The sequence below is a fragment of the Acinonyx jubatus genome, chromosome D1 (assembly GCF_027475565.1).
Source record: "Acinonyx jubatus isolate Ajub_Pintada_27869175 chromosome D1, VMU_Ajub_asm_v1.0, whole genome shotgun sequence".
NCBI lineage: Eukaryota > Metazoa > Chordata > Mammalia > Carnivora > Felidae > Acinonyx > Acinonyx jubatus.
The window spans coordinates 10998783-11016157 of record NC_069390.1 but is presented as its reverse complement, the minus strand read 5'-3'; the positions used below and the strand labels follow the sequence as shown (position 1 = coordinate 11016157).

At 39.4% G+C, this 17375-nt stretch overlaps 1 protein-coding gene across 1 annotated transcript; it reads left to right on the top strand.

Annotated features, from left to right (window-relative positions):
- Window positions 1-1263: 1263 nt before the first annotated feature.
- Window positions 1264-12321, top strand: LOC106977899 (membrane-spanning 4-domains subfamily A member 3). Its single transcript, XM_027045613.2, has 6 exons — window positions 1264-2545; window positions 3195-3329; window positions 6026-6082; window positions 7999-8157; window positions 10389-10490; window positions 11114-12321. Exons 1-6 carry the CDS (start codon window positions 2390-2392, stop codon window positions 11270-11272), a joined length of 768 nt encoding a protein of 255 aa, XP_026901414.1. The 5' UTR covers window positions 1264-2389; the 3' UTR covers window positions 11273-12321.
- Window positions 12322-17375: the final 5054 nt, after the last annotated feature.

Sequence of the window (17375 nt, the reverse complement as noted above, 5' to 3'; positions counted from 1 at the left end):
CCTAAATGCTAGCATGGAAATCAGTATTGGCAGGACATTTTGATGAGAGGTAAAATAGCAATTTTCAATGTGATAAAGTTAAAGATAGAATGTGTTCTGACTTTCACCTTCTTAGTGCCTTTGTGAATAAATAAGCATGACACATACCCTTTATGATAGAGAACTGGAAAGGTAAACCTTATCCTGAAAGGAAGCAGCATGGATCTAATCTGATAAAAGTGAGTGAAATTATTAGAAAAATAGATCTGCCGTACAATTTGCAACAAAAAGTAGAAAGTAAGAAACCATTCTAAACTCAAAGCCAATAGTTTTGGCAGAATTCAGCAGTATATAATGGGTTTGTAGTTAATCTCTTTTTTCTTAAAAAAAAAAGCTTTTTTAAGCTTATTTATTTATTTTGAGAGAGACAGAGAGCAAGTGGAGTAGGGGTAGAGAGAATCCCAAGCAGGCTCTGCACTGTCAGCACAGAGCCTGATGTGGGGCTTGAACTCATAAACTGTGAGATTGTGACCTGAGCCAAAATCAAGAGTCAGACGCTTAACCGACTGAGCCACCCAGGTGCCCCTGTGGTTAATCTCCTACCGTCCACCTCATCAGTTGTAAAAGCAGAGAAGCATTTTGCAATCACTTTGTGTTGGAGAAGCCTGCTATCAGTTATTTTACTAGCAAAAATGGGTTTATTCAGGAAGAGTAGAGAATTGTAATTTGGGACAAGCAAGCTAACACAAAATCACATGTGAGTCCAGACAACAAAGAGAAGGAACTGCTCTTTTATAGAGGGAAAGAGGGGAATTAGGAGTTACTGTTATACACAAAAAGTCCCTTGCAGCAGACTGGGACTTGGAAATAGAGTAGCTTTTAGTTGTGACAGCCTCTTGTTGGCTGGGCTGCTCTTCTCTGGGATAGTAAAGTGGTATTGACTTGGAAGATGCCAAGTGCTTCTCTTCCTGTTGGGTCTACAACTGAGGAGGAGGGACAGGACACGAGAAGCCCCTGTTGTGGCATCCTGACTCCATCTGAAACAAGTTTCCCTTTATCAGTTTTCCCACTAGGAAGTTATATTGCTCAAGATTGAACATAGTGTATATATATATATATATATATATATATATATATATGTATGTGTGTGTGTGTGTATGTGTGTGTGTATATATATATATGTGTGTGTGTGTGTGTGTGTGTATATATGTGTGTGTGTATATATATATATATTTAATTTTGTTTAGTTTATTTATTTATTCTGAGAGAGAGAGAGAGAGAGAATCCCAAGTCACTGAAAGTGCAGAGCTTGATGTGGGGCTTGAACTCATGAACCATGAGATGGTGATCTGAGCTGAAACCGAGTCAGACATTTAACCAACTGAGCCACTCAGGCGCCCCCAGTGTATATTTTAGCGACACATCTTTTTTAGGTGTAATGATTGAGGTGGTTGTTTGGTGAACCTTATATACAATACTTTGAGTCTTTTTTTTTTTTTTTTTTTTTTTTTTTGCCACAAGGCAGAGTATGAGTTAAAGTTAACATTTACCAACTGTCTATTAGGTTAGGGACTTCAGACCTTATCAAAGTTGCCTCTTGCCATGTTAATATGAAATTAAAATTATTTTCATTTTACATATGTGAACACTGAGGCTCCCATCACTAGATCACACAACTAATAAGTGGCCAAATTTGGATTTAGATTCGTCTCTTCCATGGTGCTTAAACTCTTTCTGCTGTACCAAATGGTGACCCAGAACGGTATCTTCCATATAGTACTATATAGCATAACGATTAAAAAATGTTCGACCTTAAAGTAGAATGTCCCTAATAGAGCTGAACTCAGTTATGAGCTGTGTTAAGTGTGGGTAAGTTATCTGACCTCTCTATGCCTCAATTTTTTCATCTTTAAATCGGAATAATAATATCGCAACATAGATTGTTGGGAGGATTAAATATGTTAACACGGTCACAGCAACCAGACAGTACCTGGCATGTAGTAGCAACTCAATAAATTATACCTCTTGTTATTATAGGGAGGTGACCAAAGTCATTTTCCTCAACCAAGAGATCAACTTTCAGTGAAACCATCTGTCTGGTTGTCCAGGATTGATTTGAAGAGGGGCTATGTAATGTATACATACATATAAAAATGAGAAAGGAATCACACTTCACTGTTTCAAAGTTATGTGAGGCACTCAGACTTACTACAGTAGTTTGATGGTGTCTACTACTCCAAGACAAAATGAAATTGAACAATGTAAATTGATGCTCCATTTGTGGAGAGTCATTTTGATGTATGGTCGGAAATGAACCCTTCTGTTGCACTCAAAAAATTGTAGCTGGTGGGGAAAGGGAAAACATCAAACCTTTGGATTTCTTTTCTGTGATAGCCATCAATAACCCCAGATGGCCTCCCGAGGAGATGAGAATGCAGAACTGGAGGCAGCCTCAGCAGGTGGTACCCCAGCGAGCCAGGTGGAACCAGAGGTGGTGAATAACTCTGTCTACCAGCCCATTAATGGATCACAAAATCACCAGAAGGAGAAGTTACAGGCCCTTGGGGTAGGTCATCTTTAGTTTACAAATTGGTTTAAGACAGAAGAAAATAAATAGCATGTGGAAAACCTTGTCTATCCTCATCAGGAGAGATTTCTGAATTATTCATCACTAAGTCAATAATGTTGCTTCTTTAAGAAAAGACTGGGACCCATTTTAGACCTGGGGAGTAGGAACTGTCCTGTCAGCATTGGAGAATGGACTCCAGTCTGACCACCACCTCGGGAGGCTGAGTTCTTATGAATGCCGTCCGTATTTTAGATCTAAAAATTGGATTGACGAAAGCTTGGATGAACTGCCGTTTAATGTCTGAGTGCCTTCATCATACTATGGCCCCAAGGTGTGCTAGGAAGATATTTGACCCCGTCTGTGTTGCCAGCCATATTGCCTCTACTTTTCTACCACTGTCTGGAAGGAGTTTGTGAGAATGGACAGGAGGAGGGAGAGACGTGGTGATGAAGGGCTGCCATTGGGATCGGTGGGAATGGCATAGAACAAAAACCTCCCAGAATAAGGCCTTGCCCAGTTAAGCTTGACATTGTCATCATTTCCAGCGCTGATATCTCCTTTCTGAAGAAACTTCAAATGGTCTCTTCTCCATGGACACTAGTACATGACCATTATGCTTTTTTTTTTTCTTTTTTCCTTCTTATAGGCCGTCCAGATCATGAATGGAGCAACAATTCTGGCTCTGGGTGTTTTTCTAGGTGCCTTACAAAGCATATTTCGTCCCTTCCGCCCGTTTTTCTTGGTCTTCTACACAGGCTACCCACTATGGGGTGCTGTTTTTGTGCGTATTCATGTTCCCCTGACCATAGATCATTTCTTAGATACCACTGCTAGAAATGTGTTAGATTATTAAAGTGTTGTTTTTAGGTTATTTGGAGATTGCATGCTGTGGGTTTGATTTGTAATTCCTTACACAACTTTTAAAAACAAAGTGCCTTCCTGAGTAAGAGAAATCACATTTGCTGAGTACAAATTAAGTCTCAAACATTAACTTGATGTATTCATGCATTAAATCCAGCTATTACATTTATGGATGCTAAGAAAATCAAATGAAAAATGAGTATTGGTGAATTGTCTTGTGCAGTCAAGAGAGTCCTGGTTTGGGAGATAAGAGATTTGTCTGCTGATTACAGTCTGGAAATCAGAAGACTGATTTCCCCTATTTGAGTCAAAACAGAACCAATAAAATAGGCTTTGGTTCTAGGTGGTTTTAAAATTTATTTGAATAAATAAATTTGTTATTTGATTATCAACTACCTGATGTTTTCTTTTTAAAAAGATAATTAGTTGGAACTATTTGCTAATCAGACACTAATTTTTTTGTTTTCTTTTCTTGTCTATTCTGGTGTTAGACCTTTGAGAATTTATAAGTGTTCGGTCTCAGACTACCATGAAATCCAAGATGGGCAAGTTTAGTTGAAAATAGTAAATGGAACGTGTAATTGGCAAATGAAGAAGATATAAATTTATAGCAAATCTGGGGCTCTAACTTATTCATGAGTTTAGTTTTTCAGAATCATCGACCTTCAGATCTTCTTTAAAACAAAATTGCTCATAATTTGTCAACAATCTCATATGCTGACAAAAGATGACATTCAGTTTCTGGGTGCAGTATAAGACACGTAATTTGGATTTAACATTTCTGAAATTTTTAGATAGTTCCTACTATCATTTTGATGAAATACTTGGAGTCTGAATTTTTCTTTTTTTTTCTTTTTAATTTTTTTTTTCAACGTTTATTTATTTTTGGGACAGAGAGAGACAGAGCATGAACGGGGGAGGGGCAGAGAGAGAGGGAGACACAGAATCGGAAACAGGCTCCAGGCTCCGAGCCATCAGCCCAGAGCCTGACGCGGGGCTCGAACTCACGGACCGCGAGATCGTGACCTGGCTGAAGTCGGACGCTTAACCGACTGCGCCACCCAGGCGCCCCGGAGTCTGAATTTTTCTAGAAAACCTGAAGTACACATTTTCTCTGCATAATGAATCCTGACTATCTAAATGGAAAACTTCCATATTGTAGAACAGAGGATGGTGAAGTGTTTCAGTTATTCCATCAGGAAAGAGTTTTCTTTTCTCAGAAAGCTGGGGTCAGTATGTTGGAAAAATGTGGTCAGGAAGCCAGAGCTCATTCTTTGAAAGCATCCTCAGCATGAAGGTTCAAATCTGACCATTGGATTCCCATTGCTGGAAGCTTTGCCCCGGCTCTGTCTATCGCTGATGGAGTAAAGTCTAAGATCCACGACATTATCTGGCCTTACCTGCAACTACACCCCTGTCTCCCTCCCCTTCCCTCTGTATACGGGCCCTGCTGTTTATTGACCGTGTGATTCCTTCTATGAACCAATCTTCCTCTTACCCACCCTTATTGACCTTTGAGAAAAATATCTAAGCTCTTACCCTTTAGTTTCTTCAGTAAGATAGTAGAAATAACATGGGGGCCCTCTTTTTGGGCCATTTTTAAATGGGGAAAAAATACATAAAAACCTTAGCTATTGTTAATAATACAAGTGCTTTAGGTGTGCCGGGCCAATTTCCAAGACCTCATCATGTATCATTTCATTCCATCCCCATATAGCTATAAGGTCAGTAATATTAATATGCACATCTCTATTTTACAGAAAAAGAAAGTAGGCAAAAACTGAGCCTAGGTGACTGAATGAATACAAGCTGAAGATAGGGTCAGGGTGCATATGCTCTCGACCATAAAGCTCTAGTGACCCTGAACTTTCTCGTGATAACCATCTTGTTATTTGACGTGGAATCCGAAGCCTGTTCCTTTGTGTTCAGGCAGATTATTCGAGAATTGAATCTATGGAGCCAGCTCTTGCTCTCCATGATTTTGGCAACTTTGCCCTCAAACCATAGGCGTGGCTCGGCAAATTGTTGTAAGAATTTGTGGGGTATAAAACAGCATGAAATTTTGAGAAAGCCATCAACTTGTAGAGAATTCACTTTATAAAATTAGAGTCATGAAAATAATAGCTTATCAAAATAATCATTTAAAATGAGTGGGTATAGCAATGTAGACAGACTTGCTGAAGTTCTTTCAGAACATCTAATCCAATAAATCAAACCCTCATCTGAAGCTTGAGTCAGAATATGAGCATGATGTTATATATGCATGTGTATGTAAATAAATATTATTTACATTTAATATAAGTATAAGCATAAAGATAATTATATCACATTACATATATGTCTTTATCTTATGTTTTTAAAGTATGCACGCTCATATAATGTGTAAAAACAGATGTAATAAAATATCACATGTTTGCTCAAAATTTTAACTAATTAAAAATTTTATTCATACGAAATGATGAGCAACATCGAGTATAATTCTCTGTGATAGAGTGTGAATTTTAGAAAGAAATTTTATGCAACCATTGCTAGATATCTACTAATTGACGGAGGACAAAATGAAAATGGTTGAGACTTAATGTTCTCTTATCTGTTTCATTTCCTGTGTTTAAACAGTTTATTGTTTCAGGATCCTTGTCTGTTGCAGCTGGGAGAAAGCCCACAAAAAAGTTGGTAAGTGGCAGTCCTTCCTGTATTCCTATGATTGTGGAACTAGAAATAAGTTACCCATTAATAACAAGAGAGTAGAGGTTGGTGAATTCAACTGAGACACCGAGTCTTGTGTAATGCACAAGAAAATTCTCTTAAGGCATTCAGATGGTAAATTATCAGAAAATCATGGAGATTGTGAATGATTCCTGGGATGGTTACTTTGAATATTTGATGAATCTGAAGCTCAGAAAAAGGCTTCTTGATTTTTGTGTGTTGTGAAACTTGACTAATTCTAACTACTTTGAGTGTACCCTTTCCCACCACTAAGTCCACACCCAAAAGCCAAAAGTTCTATTCCTTTAGTGATTCCTTATACACTTCATAAGTCCCTGTTATGTGTTCTCACTAAATCATCTCTCTGCCAGCTACACGCCTTTCCTAGCTCATTCACTCTGCCTTCTCCATGGATGGCCACCTTGAACACCAATCCCTTTTCTTTTACCTTTATTCTCTGTTGATGACCTTGCTCCCTATTCTGAGAAACCCAAGCCCTTAGAAAAGAACATTCAGATGCCCTCTCTAACATCCACTCCACAGAACAGGTCTGAACCGATTCGTTTTTTATTCTAACTTCTTACCGTAGGTGACTCTGATTTTCTTCAAAGCTGTCATCCCTATTTGAATACTAGATTCTGTTCCTTTTTTTCCCACCTGAGTGCATCACTCCAAATGTCTTTCTGCTAGATTTTTTCAATCAGCCTATCAGCATCCAGTTACTAATCTAAGCAGAAAAAAAAATACCTTGACCTTATTTTCTCCTGATAGCTATGGGCACAATTTGCTTTTCCTTCTGTAGTTAAACTCCTCAAAGGAGTTATCTACACTCTGTCTCCAGTTCCAATCTACCCAGTAAGGGCTTTATTTTCCAATAAAGCTTTATTTTCTTCCCTACCTATCGAGTAAGAACTTCCAATCTACCCAGGAAGGGCATTGTTTTATAATAAGGCTTTATTTTCTTCCCTGTTACATCTTTGTAAACACTCTCCTTAAGATCACTACTGATTTCTCTGTTGGCAACGCAGAGATCAATTCCCAGTCCTCATCTAACTTGATTCATGGGCAGCATTTAGTACGCAGTGGATCACTCATTCCTCCTTCCAATAATTTCTTCATTTAGCTTCTAGATCACTTCCAGTAGCTGGTTTCCTCTTGTCTTTTCAGTGTCCCCTTCTCAATCTCCTTTCCTTTGCTTCTCTCTGACCTTCAAAAGTTGGGGTGCCCCAGAACTCAATTCCTTGTTACCTGCCCTACTCACTCCTTTGGTGACCTCATCCATGCTCCTGGCTTCAAGTGACATTGCATGCCCACAACCCTGAAATAAACACTTCCAGCCTAGATCTCCCTCTGGGCAACATGCCGGTGGATCTCATTGCTTCCACTTATGAGTTCTAAAATCTCCCAAACTCTATCCTAATCTTCCTCCTCCAACCTTCTCCCTCCATTTCCTCCCCATATCAGCTGATGGGCACTCCCTCCTTCCAGATTCCCAGGCCCAAACCCTGAGGATTATCCCTGACTTCTCTTTCTTTGACAATCTTGAATCCAATTGATTCACACATCCTGTTGGCCCTATGTTCAAGCTAAATCTGACTTTGACTGTTTCTCATCCAGTCAGACACCATCTTTCATAACCGGGTTCCTTGCTTCTACCGCTGGCCCTATCTACACTAGTCCTGCTTGAGACCTCAGTGCTCCCATTAATCTAACTGCATTGCCCCTTTGCTCAAAATCCTCCAGGGACTCTATATTTTCCTCAGAGTAAGAACCAAAGTTCTTCTTAAGACCCGCAGGTCTTAGATGGGGGTTTAAATGAATTGCTACCAAAGGAAGGAAGCATGTGCTTCCTATATTAATTGAAAATTCCTGTTCTTTTTTAGGTGGAACACAATTTTGGAATGAATATTGCCAGCACTACCGTTGCTCTAGTTGGGTTTGTTTTGGTCTCGATCAATTTAGCAGTTAATAAGTATTCTCTCAAGGGATGTCCGTCTTCACAGTCACTGGACTTATGCATTTGCATGGACGTCTTATCAAACGTATGTTTTCAAAAATTATGTTTAATTATAAAATATTCCAAATGATCTCAAATGTACAGAAGAATATCATATCGGGTATCATGCTACCTTGATTTGAATCCGGGCTTTGCCACTTATTAGTTCTACAATGAAGGGCAAATTAGATAGTGTTTCAATGTGCTCATCTTTTTTTTTTATTATTAGTTTTTGAGAGAGAGAGAGAGAGACAGAGTATGAGTAGGGGAGGAGCAGAGAGAGAGGGAGACACAGAATCTGAAGCAGGGTCCAGGCTCTGAGCTGTCAGCACAGAGCCGGATGCGGAGCTTGAACCCACAAACTGGGAGATCATGACCCGAGCTGAAGTCGGATGCCTAACAGACCGAGCCACCCAGGCGCCCCAATTTGCTCATCTTTGATATGAGGATGGTAATAGTATCAATCTCACAGGGTTGATGTAAGGGTTAAACAAGTTCATATTTGATGAGCAATTAAAACAGTGCACATTGGGGCGCCTGGGTGGCTCAGTTGGTTGAGTGTCCGACTTTGGCTCAGGTCATGATCTCGCGGTCCATGAGTTCGAGCCCCACATCGGGCTCTGTGCTGACAGCTCGGAGCCTGGAGCCTGCTTCGGATTCTGTGTCTCCTTCTCTCTCTGCCCCTCCCCTGCTCACACTCTGTCTCTCTCTCTCTCAAAAATAAGTAAACATTAAAAAAAATTAAAAAAAAAACCCAGTGCACATTGTGTTATAATATTAGTATTTATTGCTGCTGCTACTATTACACTCCCCAGAGAAATTAAATGAAATTTTTTAAATTTCATATCTTACTTAATAAAACTGACTTGGGAGATTTACAGTGTTCTCTGTGACCTGGGATTTTTGAATCATGAGTCACCGAAGTTTGGAATGTGGTACTTCACGTTGGAATTTTGGGGGTATATTATTTTTAAAGGGAAGCTCCCTAAGAAACTTTTCAAATGATGTTGTTGTTTCGTTAGATATTCTCCCTCTTCTGAGGTCAATTTAGAATTAAGGTTTTCCTTTCAATTTGCCTTTTTTCTCCGTGATGACCTATTTGATGACCTATTTTTACTGCCTGACTCCCAGTCCTCCTGTTTGCTGGCAAAGAAGTTTGTGCCTCGTTTTTTTTCTTTCTGAAATGTATTGTTAATTATCTAAGTTTATATTTCTATGGGTCTGGGTTTTTTGTTGTTGTTGTTGTTGTTGTCGTTTTCAGGTGGGTTTTGTAGTATTTTCCTTCTGGAGCAATCTTGTGTTTGCTTCTCCTTCGAGGTGCCTCAGTGATAATAGCAGGATCGCTAGTCTAGTAATTTTGTGTTTAATATTTCAGTTTAGTGTTTAGTTTCTAGGGATGGCATAGACACATAAACCTTCTAATAAAATCCCATTAATGAAATGGTGGGGGGTCTTTTTTGTCCATTGTTCTGAACTACCTACTCATTTCTTTAGTTGGCTATGACTCAGATTCCTAGACGTTAGCAAGAATATCAGAATTTTGCCTTTACAGCCTCTTCAGCTGTGACCACTTCACGTGGTTGATAAAAAATGCAATGTATCTCTCTCTCCAGGTAAATTTTTTCCATTTATCTATTTATTATTTACTTATTTTTAAAATTTTTTTTTAATGTTTATTGATTTTTGAGACAGAGAGAGACAGAGCATGAACAGGGGAGGGTCAGAGAGAGAGGGAGACACAGAATCTGAAACAGGCTCTGGGCCCCGAGCTGTCAGCACAGAGCCCGATGTGGGGCTCGAACCCACAGACCACGAGATCATGACCTGGGCCGAAGTCAGACGCTCAACCGACTGAGCCACCCAGGTGCCCCATTATTTACTTATTTTTAAAGTTTATTTATTTATTTTGAGAGAAAGAGAGAGGGTACGCAGGGGAGAGGCAGAGAGAGAGAGGGAGAGAGAGAATCCCAACCAGGGCAATGCTGTCAGCAGAGAGTCCAACATGGGGCTTGATCCCACGAACCGTGAGATCATGACCTGAGCCAAAATCAAGAGTCAGACACTTAACCAACTGAGCCCCCCAGGCCCCAGTTTCTATGTTTTTAGGTTGATGAGGTGTCTCTTAAAGAATGTTGGTGTGTGCCTGTGTCTTAAACCTAATCTATGGTTCACTTTGTTCTGTTTTAAAGGAGGGAGATGTTATATTTGGTTTCTTGATAACATGTTTTCCCTCTGAATGTTTGTACTATGTGTCATATGAGGCATCATATCTCCTAGGGCATCATGTCTCTAATGCTCATCCTTACCTTGCTGGAATTATGCGTCAGCATCTCTGTTTCAGCCATGTGGTGTGCAGAAAACGCATGTAATTCCAGAGAGGTGAGTTTGTTTCCATGACTAATAATTCACATGGTCTGCTAAGGTTTAAGGTTCTCTCCGACTTCCAGAGTTGAAAAGATATACTTTTATGTAGTAAGGATTTGTGGGGTCCCTGGAGTTAGAGATTGTATGAAAGTGAGGGATGGAATGAAGGCTGGAAGAGGATTCTGATGTGAAAATCTAACCGGAACCAATATATTTAAAATAATATTCAATACATTTATAACATCACAGTATGATCTTATAGTAATATAATTAGTGTGATAATAAATGACAATATCAATAATAATACAGTTACTACAATATAATAATATAATAATAATATTTAACATATTTTTATACAGATATAATTAAGTTCAATAATTTCCATGTAACTTGTCAGTTTCTAACTGTATACCCAGGAAAAACCATGAATTCTTTCTAGATTTTAGGTAACTCACCTATAAGATGAAAACATTTTCATTGTCTTCTGACATTGGTTGGGAGGACTATGTATATAAAACTTTAGCATAGTAGTAATCAGTGAACACATATTATTGACGATAATCATGATGATTAAGGAAGGGATGGGAGGAGAGGGAGATGATGATCCTTTTCTTGGAAACTGATGTTTTATTTTCCAGGTGATTTCCTCACCTGGTAATTCTGTGCAAGCAGAAATGCCTCCTGATGAAACTAAATCTGAGAGCAAGGAAGTTCAACCCCAACTCTCCAATGAGTCAGAGCCTCATCAAAGACCTCAGGAAGACAGGAGCCTCCTCTCTTTACGGCACGAAGCATGAGAAACTTGAATATCTGACTCAACTTTTTTGTTTTTGTAAATTCTGTGCTCACCACTCCAAAGTTGTTCCCATAATCGGTGCTCTTTCTTCTTACCCACCTACTCCATTGCCTTACAAGGTTTAAAGGAAGCAGGCAGAATAATTCCCGTTTTATGAATTCTCTCTAAATCCAACTCCCAACCACCCATTGAGAAGGAAAACGAGTCATATGTTTTTTGCATTGCAGAAAAATGGTTCTTGACTTTAGCTGACGTCAGCATTGTAAAACCTCAAATAAAAAATCATCGTTATCATCGTTAAGATCATTTTTTCTCACATTTGAGGGGGGTAGGGTCATGTCTCAGAGGTTTTATTTCGGTCAGCTTCTGAGATTCCCACAAGCCCTGATACGTAAACGATGGTGTCGATCGGGGACATTGAGAGCAATATCAATCAACATTTGTTCTTCAAAGGATGGCGAGAAACTGTAAAACGGAGAAGTAAGGAATAAGGGCTTTAGATCCTTACAGATCTGGGTTTAAATTGTGATACCGTCACTTGTTACCTGTGTGAAGTTGAGCAAGTTACTTAAGCTCCCTGACCTGTTTTTCCTCATCCATAAAATTGGTGTAATGTCAATGGACTACCTCATCGGTTGTTATAAGGCTTCAGCCCTTGTAAGTGGTACGTAGAACCGCAAGTACTAAGTGGCCGTTGTTGGTGCCGCCACTGCTGTTAAGGCTGGGGTGGGACGGTGGTCAGATGTGCAGGGAGGATGGCAGAAACCCTCACTTCCATGGTGGCTCCTCCCATCCCCCTGGTGACATCAATGGCTGTCTTTTTAAGGTGACAGTTTGATGTTAAGTCTCCTCCTGATATATCTGGTTCCCGATTTATCTTCTGCTGAAGTGCTTATGTTTCAGATTTAGAAGTTAATTCCCCTCTCTTGATACTGAGCTGCGTCATTCATAATGTCTGTAAGTTCATACCCATGGGCTATTCTTAGCATCATGTTTACCACATGGGCAAAAATTCTTTCATACTCTTCTCTACTAATTGTTGCCTCTCTTCTTCAGAACACACACACACACACACACACACACACACACACACACTCATTGTATATATAATATTGGTCCCTGGACCAATATTATATATATTATATATATATATTATATATACATATATATAATATATATATATTATATATTTTTATGTTTTTTTAATCCATTCAGCAATATTTAGGGAATGTCTACTATGTGCATGCGCTGTGTGAAAAGTTCGATGTGCATTAGAGAATGACATATAGTCTCTGCTCTCAGGTTGCTCATAGTGGGGGATTTAGACCCAATGGAAATGTGTAATTACAACATGCAGTAATAAGGGCTGTGGTAGGAAAAATATAGGAATCTTGGGAAGACATAGGGAGAATTTCTAACCTGGGTTAGAGGGGATATCATTTTTTTAGAAGACTTTTCTTCTAAAATGAGGTCTTAACAATTACTAGAATTTGCACGATGAAGGGGGATTCATGCAAAAGTCTTTCAGCTGAAGAGAATTGGGGATATCCAGGGAACTAACAGGAGAGTTTAGTGTATCTAACTTGGATGTGTGTGGGAAAGATGGCAAGGTAAAACTTTGGAGAGAGAAAAAGCACACGCTTCACAGGAGACCACAAGACAGAGCAACTCTAGGAGTCTTCAGAAGCAGTTGAAAATTTCTGCAGTGGTGTTGAGCTGGCTTATATCGACTTGTGAGAGCTGCTTTTAAATTTGCAGGGACCGCAAGTTAACATATTTTTGGTAGCTGACAATTGGCTATGGTGGTAGTATTTACACCTCAGAGATTGGTAGAAGCCACAAGTCACATTCCCACCCCACCCTCTAGCTTTGGAAAGCCAGTTGTTGAATATCCACCAGCACACCACTGGATAAATATGGACAAGCCATGCACTTACTTGAAATTTAGAGATCTCCTTTGGAAGGAGTTAGTGGAGGAAAGGTTGATTAGGAATCTGATACAGTACACAAGGCAAAAAACTTCAGTTGAAGGAGAGGTATTTGTAGTAACATTTGTATCAACATTTTCATTACTTAATTCTATTTTTCTCCTCTAATATGTTATAAATAAATCAATCATTTCTCTGCATTTTGCCAAAGATAACGGCTAACAAATTTTGATCAAAACAGGATCGCTACAGGATTTTGACATCCTGTAGTGGATATTGTGATTAACTAGCCAGCATTCATTCTAGCTATCCTCAGATTGATGGCAACCTTGAGATTTTGGGGGAGGTGACCTCACCCTGGGCTCCACCATGATAGATCCAGATCCATCAGAACACTTCCATTTGTGACTCTATCAGCCCATAAAATGTTCCTGGACCAAGGCTTGATTCAGTTGTGGAACCATCATCAAGTTGGAGTCTTTGTTGACAAATGTAAAATATGAGCAATGTATTTGTGAATTAAGATGCAGCTGGAACTAGTAGCTACTAGTGGTCGTGGCAAAAACTAACCTCAGTATTAAACTGAAGGCAATGTAAGAGAATTTCAGAAAATAGAAATTGAACTCTCACCTAACCACCTCTGAAATTTAGCCTATTTCTGGAACTGAAAGTCTCAGGAACACATACATTGTTTGTATTGTTCAACAGCATTTGTTGCAAATATCTTCTCCCATTCTGATTTTGTCTTGTTTTATTTTGATGTTTTTGTTAGCTCTTGTTACGTTTCCACCCCACGTTTTTGTTGTAGCTGTATTTACTCAACGTTTCATCATGATTTATGCCTTTCGTGTTTTGTGCAAGAAACCCTTCCTTACCTCAAGTCCATGGAGACATGATTATTTAATACATCTGTAATTTACTTTATAGAGAATGACATCATCATCATCATCATCATCTTTTTAGAAAGCTAATAATTCTAGAAATTTATGTACTATATTGTAGCACACAAACATTCAAGCATCTATCCAGAACTTCCTCTTTGAGGAACTTTGTTGTTGTTGTGAAAATACCACATTGTTTTAGCTGCACGGTATAATTATTTTGGGGTAGTACAGACATTTGACGGTATAATTCTTTAAGTCCATGAGCATGGAATATATTTCTATTAATTTTGTCTTCTTCAATTTCTTTCATTAATGTTTTATAGTTTTCAGTTATTCTCCTTAATTGTATGGTTTTTCCTTTCAAGATCTTGCTCATTTTTCACTATATGTGCATCTACAAGTGGGGGAAATTTCCTTTCCTTTTTAAAGATCAGTATAGATCCTCAGTCTCTCTCTCTCTCTCCCTCTCTCTCTGCCCCTCCCTGACTTGCTCACTCTCAAAGTAAATAAATAAATTTTTAAAAACCTTAAGAGATAAAATTATAAGTTGTAGGGTCATTTTGTCCCTATTTCCATTGAACAATAATTCATGAAGTCAAACATTTAAAATAAAGCCACAACCCAAGAAAGGGTTAGATAAATTGTCACAATTTGATACTGATTAAAAATGAACCGGAGTAGTCCATAAAAGTGTTTGCCTCTAGATGAATTGTCTCACCATATCTGATGTAGATGTTGCTTAGCTGAGACTCGGGACTTAATGATGTGGCTTGAAGTGTTGGGATTCGGCGTCGATGGCCAAGAAAGAATTCTTGAGACGTCTTTGGTGCAAAAAGGTGTTTGTATTAAAGCATGGGGACAAGACCTTGAGCAGGAAGAGCTGTACTGGGTTTGTGACGGGTGACTGATTATATACATTCAGGTTGGGAAGGGGTTAGGGACAGCCTAAGTCTCTAAGGAATTTTGGAAACAAGGTTTCCAGGACCTTGAGGGGGCTAGCTATTGTTAGGAAAAGATAATTTATTACTGTTTAGTAAAAACTCAGTCATGAGACACTTCAGATGTTTATCAGGGGACCATAAGCTTGGAGTATGATTGCCAAAATATGTCTTGGGAGGGGGTAGAGATAAAGAAGTTTTCAAAGGCATTTTTATATGTTAAAGTAGACTTGGGATCCTGGGGGGTCAGGATAATGTTAAGCTGAGATTCCCTTTTGCCCTTAGCAAAGTGTCATCATTAAGACAGCTGAGCTCCCAGACAAAGGTCACTCTGCCTCTCTTAAGGACTTGTCAATGGCTGTAAGTTGTGAGGAAAATTAATTTTTTCCTTCTGCCTTGGTTTTCCACATCATTAAGATTTTTGAGTTGATGCTGGAATGAGTTAAGCCATTGGGCTGGAATGAGTGTATTCTACATGTGAGAAGGACATGAAAATAGAGACAAATTCTGGATGTCTGCCATCTCCCTAATAAGTGGCCCACAAAGATGAAAGAAACAGACTTTTTAAATGAGGAAGTTATCAAAAAAGAATACATGGATAATTTTTTTTTTTATAACAAAGTACACGGGTGGGTCTCCAGTTCAAAAATGGCCCCTGACTATCCAGTAAAATTAATGTGTAAGATTTACATTAAATCCAAACATCATGTATTTTCACCTCTATGGGTGAAGAGATATTATACAAATCTCTAGAGAGAAAATACATGGCACATACAAATATTTGTAATTAAAAGTTACATTGGAATTGCTAAAATGAACTATAGATGAAGAAAATAGAGTGAATGATTCTGAGCAAAAGAATATTTTCCCGTTCAAACTCTATGCCTCTTTAGAATTCAATCAAGTACAAGGGTGTAAAACAGGAAATGTTCAGGCTAGCAAAATCCCAAAAACCCTATCTCCCAGGTACCCTTTCCCAGCTTGTAACTGGAGAGTGTGTTCTACCCTGACCATGAGTAAATTGAAAACGGAGCTAGGGAGCCCTGCAGGGGGCGCTCTCGCACACATACCACTCCCCCCCCCCCCCCACCCCAGCCTGCCTTACCAGCAGGAGGAAGGAAGATAAAAATTATTTTAGCAAGAGAGGATATTTTCACATAGAATTTTATCTTCTGGGGCGCCTGGATGGCTCAGTCGGTCAAGTATCCTACTTCGGCTCAGGTCACAATCTCACAGTTCGTGGGTTTGAGCCCCACGTCAGGCTCTGTGCTGACAGCTCAGAGCCTGGAGCCTGCTTCGGATTCTGTGTCTCCCTCTCTCTCTGCCCCTCCCCCACTCGCACTCTGTGTCTCTCTCTCTCTCTCAAAAATAAACATAAAAAAAACTATTTTCTACTTTTAAGAAAAAGAAGAAAGATTTCTCCTTGTCCGTGCAACGACGCACTCACCTCCACCTGCAGCCAGTGAAAAGCCACCACAACCTCAAATTCTTGTTTTTCACCAATGAACTCTTGTACAGAGTAATCCTCCTTATTTTCCTTCTGAAATCTAATAAAAGCTGAGCTTCCCTTGTCTTTTTGGACTCGCCTGCAGGTTGCCATACTTTGCTTATCTCAAATTGCAAATTCCTTTGCTATTCCTGAGCAAACTCATTTTGCTGTTAAAACAACTGGCTGTTGTTTTGTCTTTGTTTTCGGTGTTTTTGTTCTTTAAGGTTAACACTACCAACCTGCAATGGTACACTAAGCAAGAGAAACACACGGGATCAAGGAAATAGGGAACCCAGTGTCAGACAGGGCAGTGGAAAGTACTCCGATGACTGCAGTGTGACATGCTTAGAGGCAACCAGTCCAGACTGGAACAAGGGCAGACAGGTGATCCGGGAAATAATCTGTGCTACCTTATTCTCCAGGGTTAGCAATGGGAAAAAGAGGATTGACAGGCAATTTATACCACACTTGGAAGGTACTGGGAGATAAAATTACATTTGCTGGGCACCTGGGTGGCTCCATCAGGTAAGCATCCGACTCTTGATTTTGGCTCACTCAGGTCATGATCTCCCGGTTCATGAGCTTGAACCCCAGGTGGGGGTCTGCACTGACAGCATGGAAACTGCTTTGGGATTCTCTCTCTCTCCCTCTCTCTCTGCCCCTCCTGTCCTCAAAATAAACAAACATTAAAAAAATTACATTTTCACCAATAAGCCGATAAAGAATAGGAAATTGTGGAAAGTATGGAATAATACTGAAAACAGTAAAAAATGAATATGAGCAAATATCCCAATATAGTTATTTTAGGAGGGCAGCGGGAAAGGCAGAGGATTCAGGAAATCTCACAAGCTCATCATCCATTCGA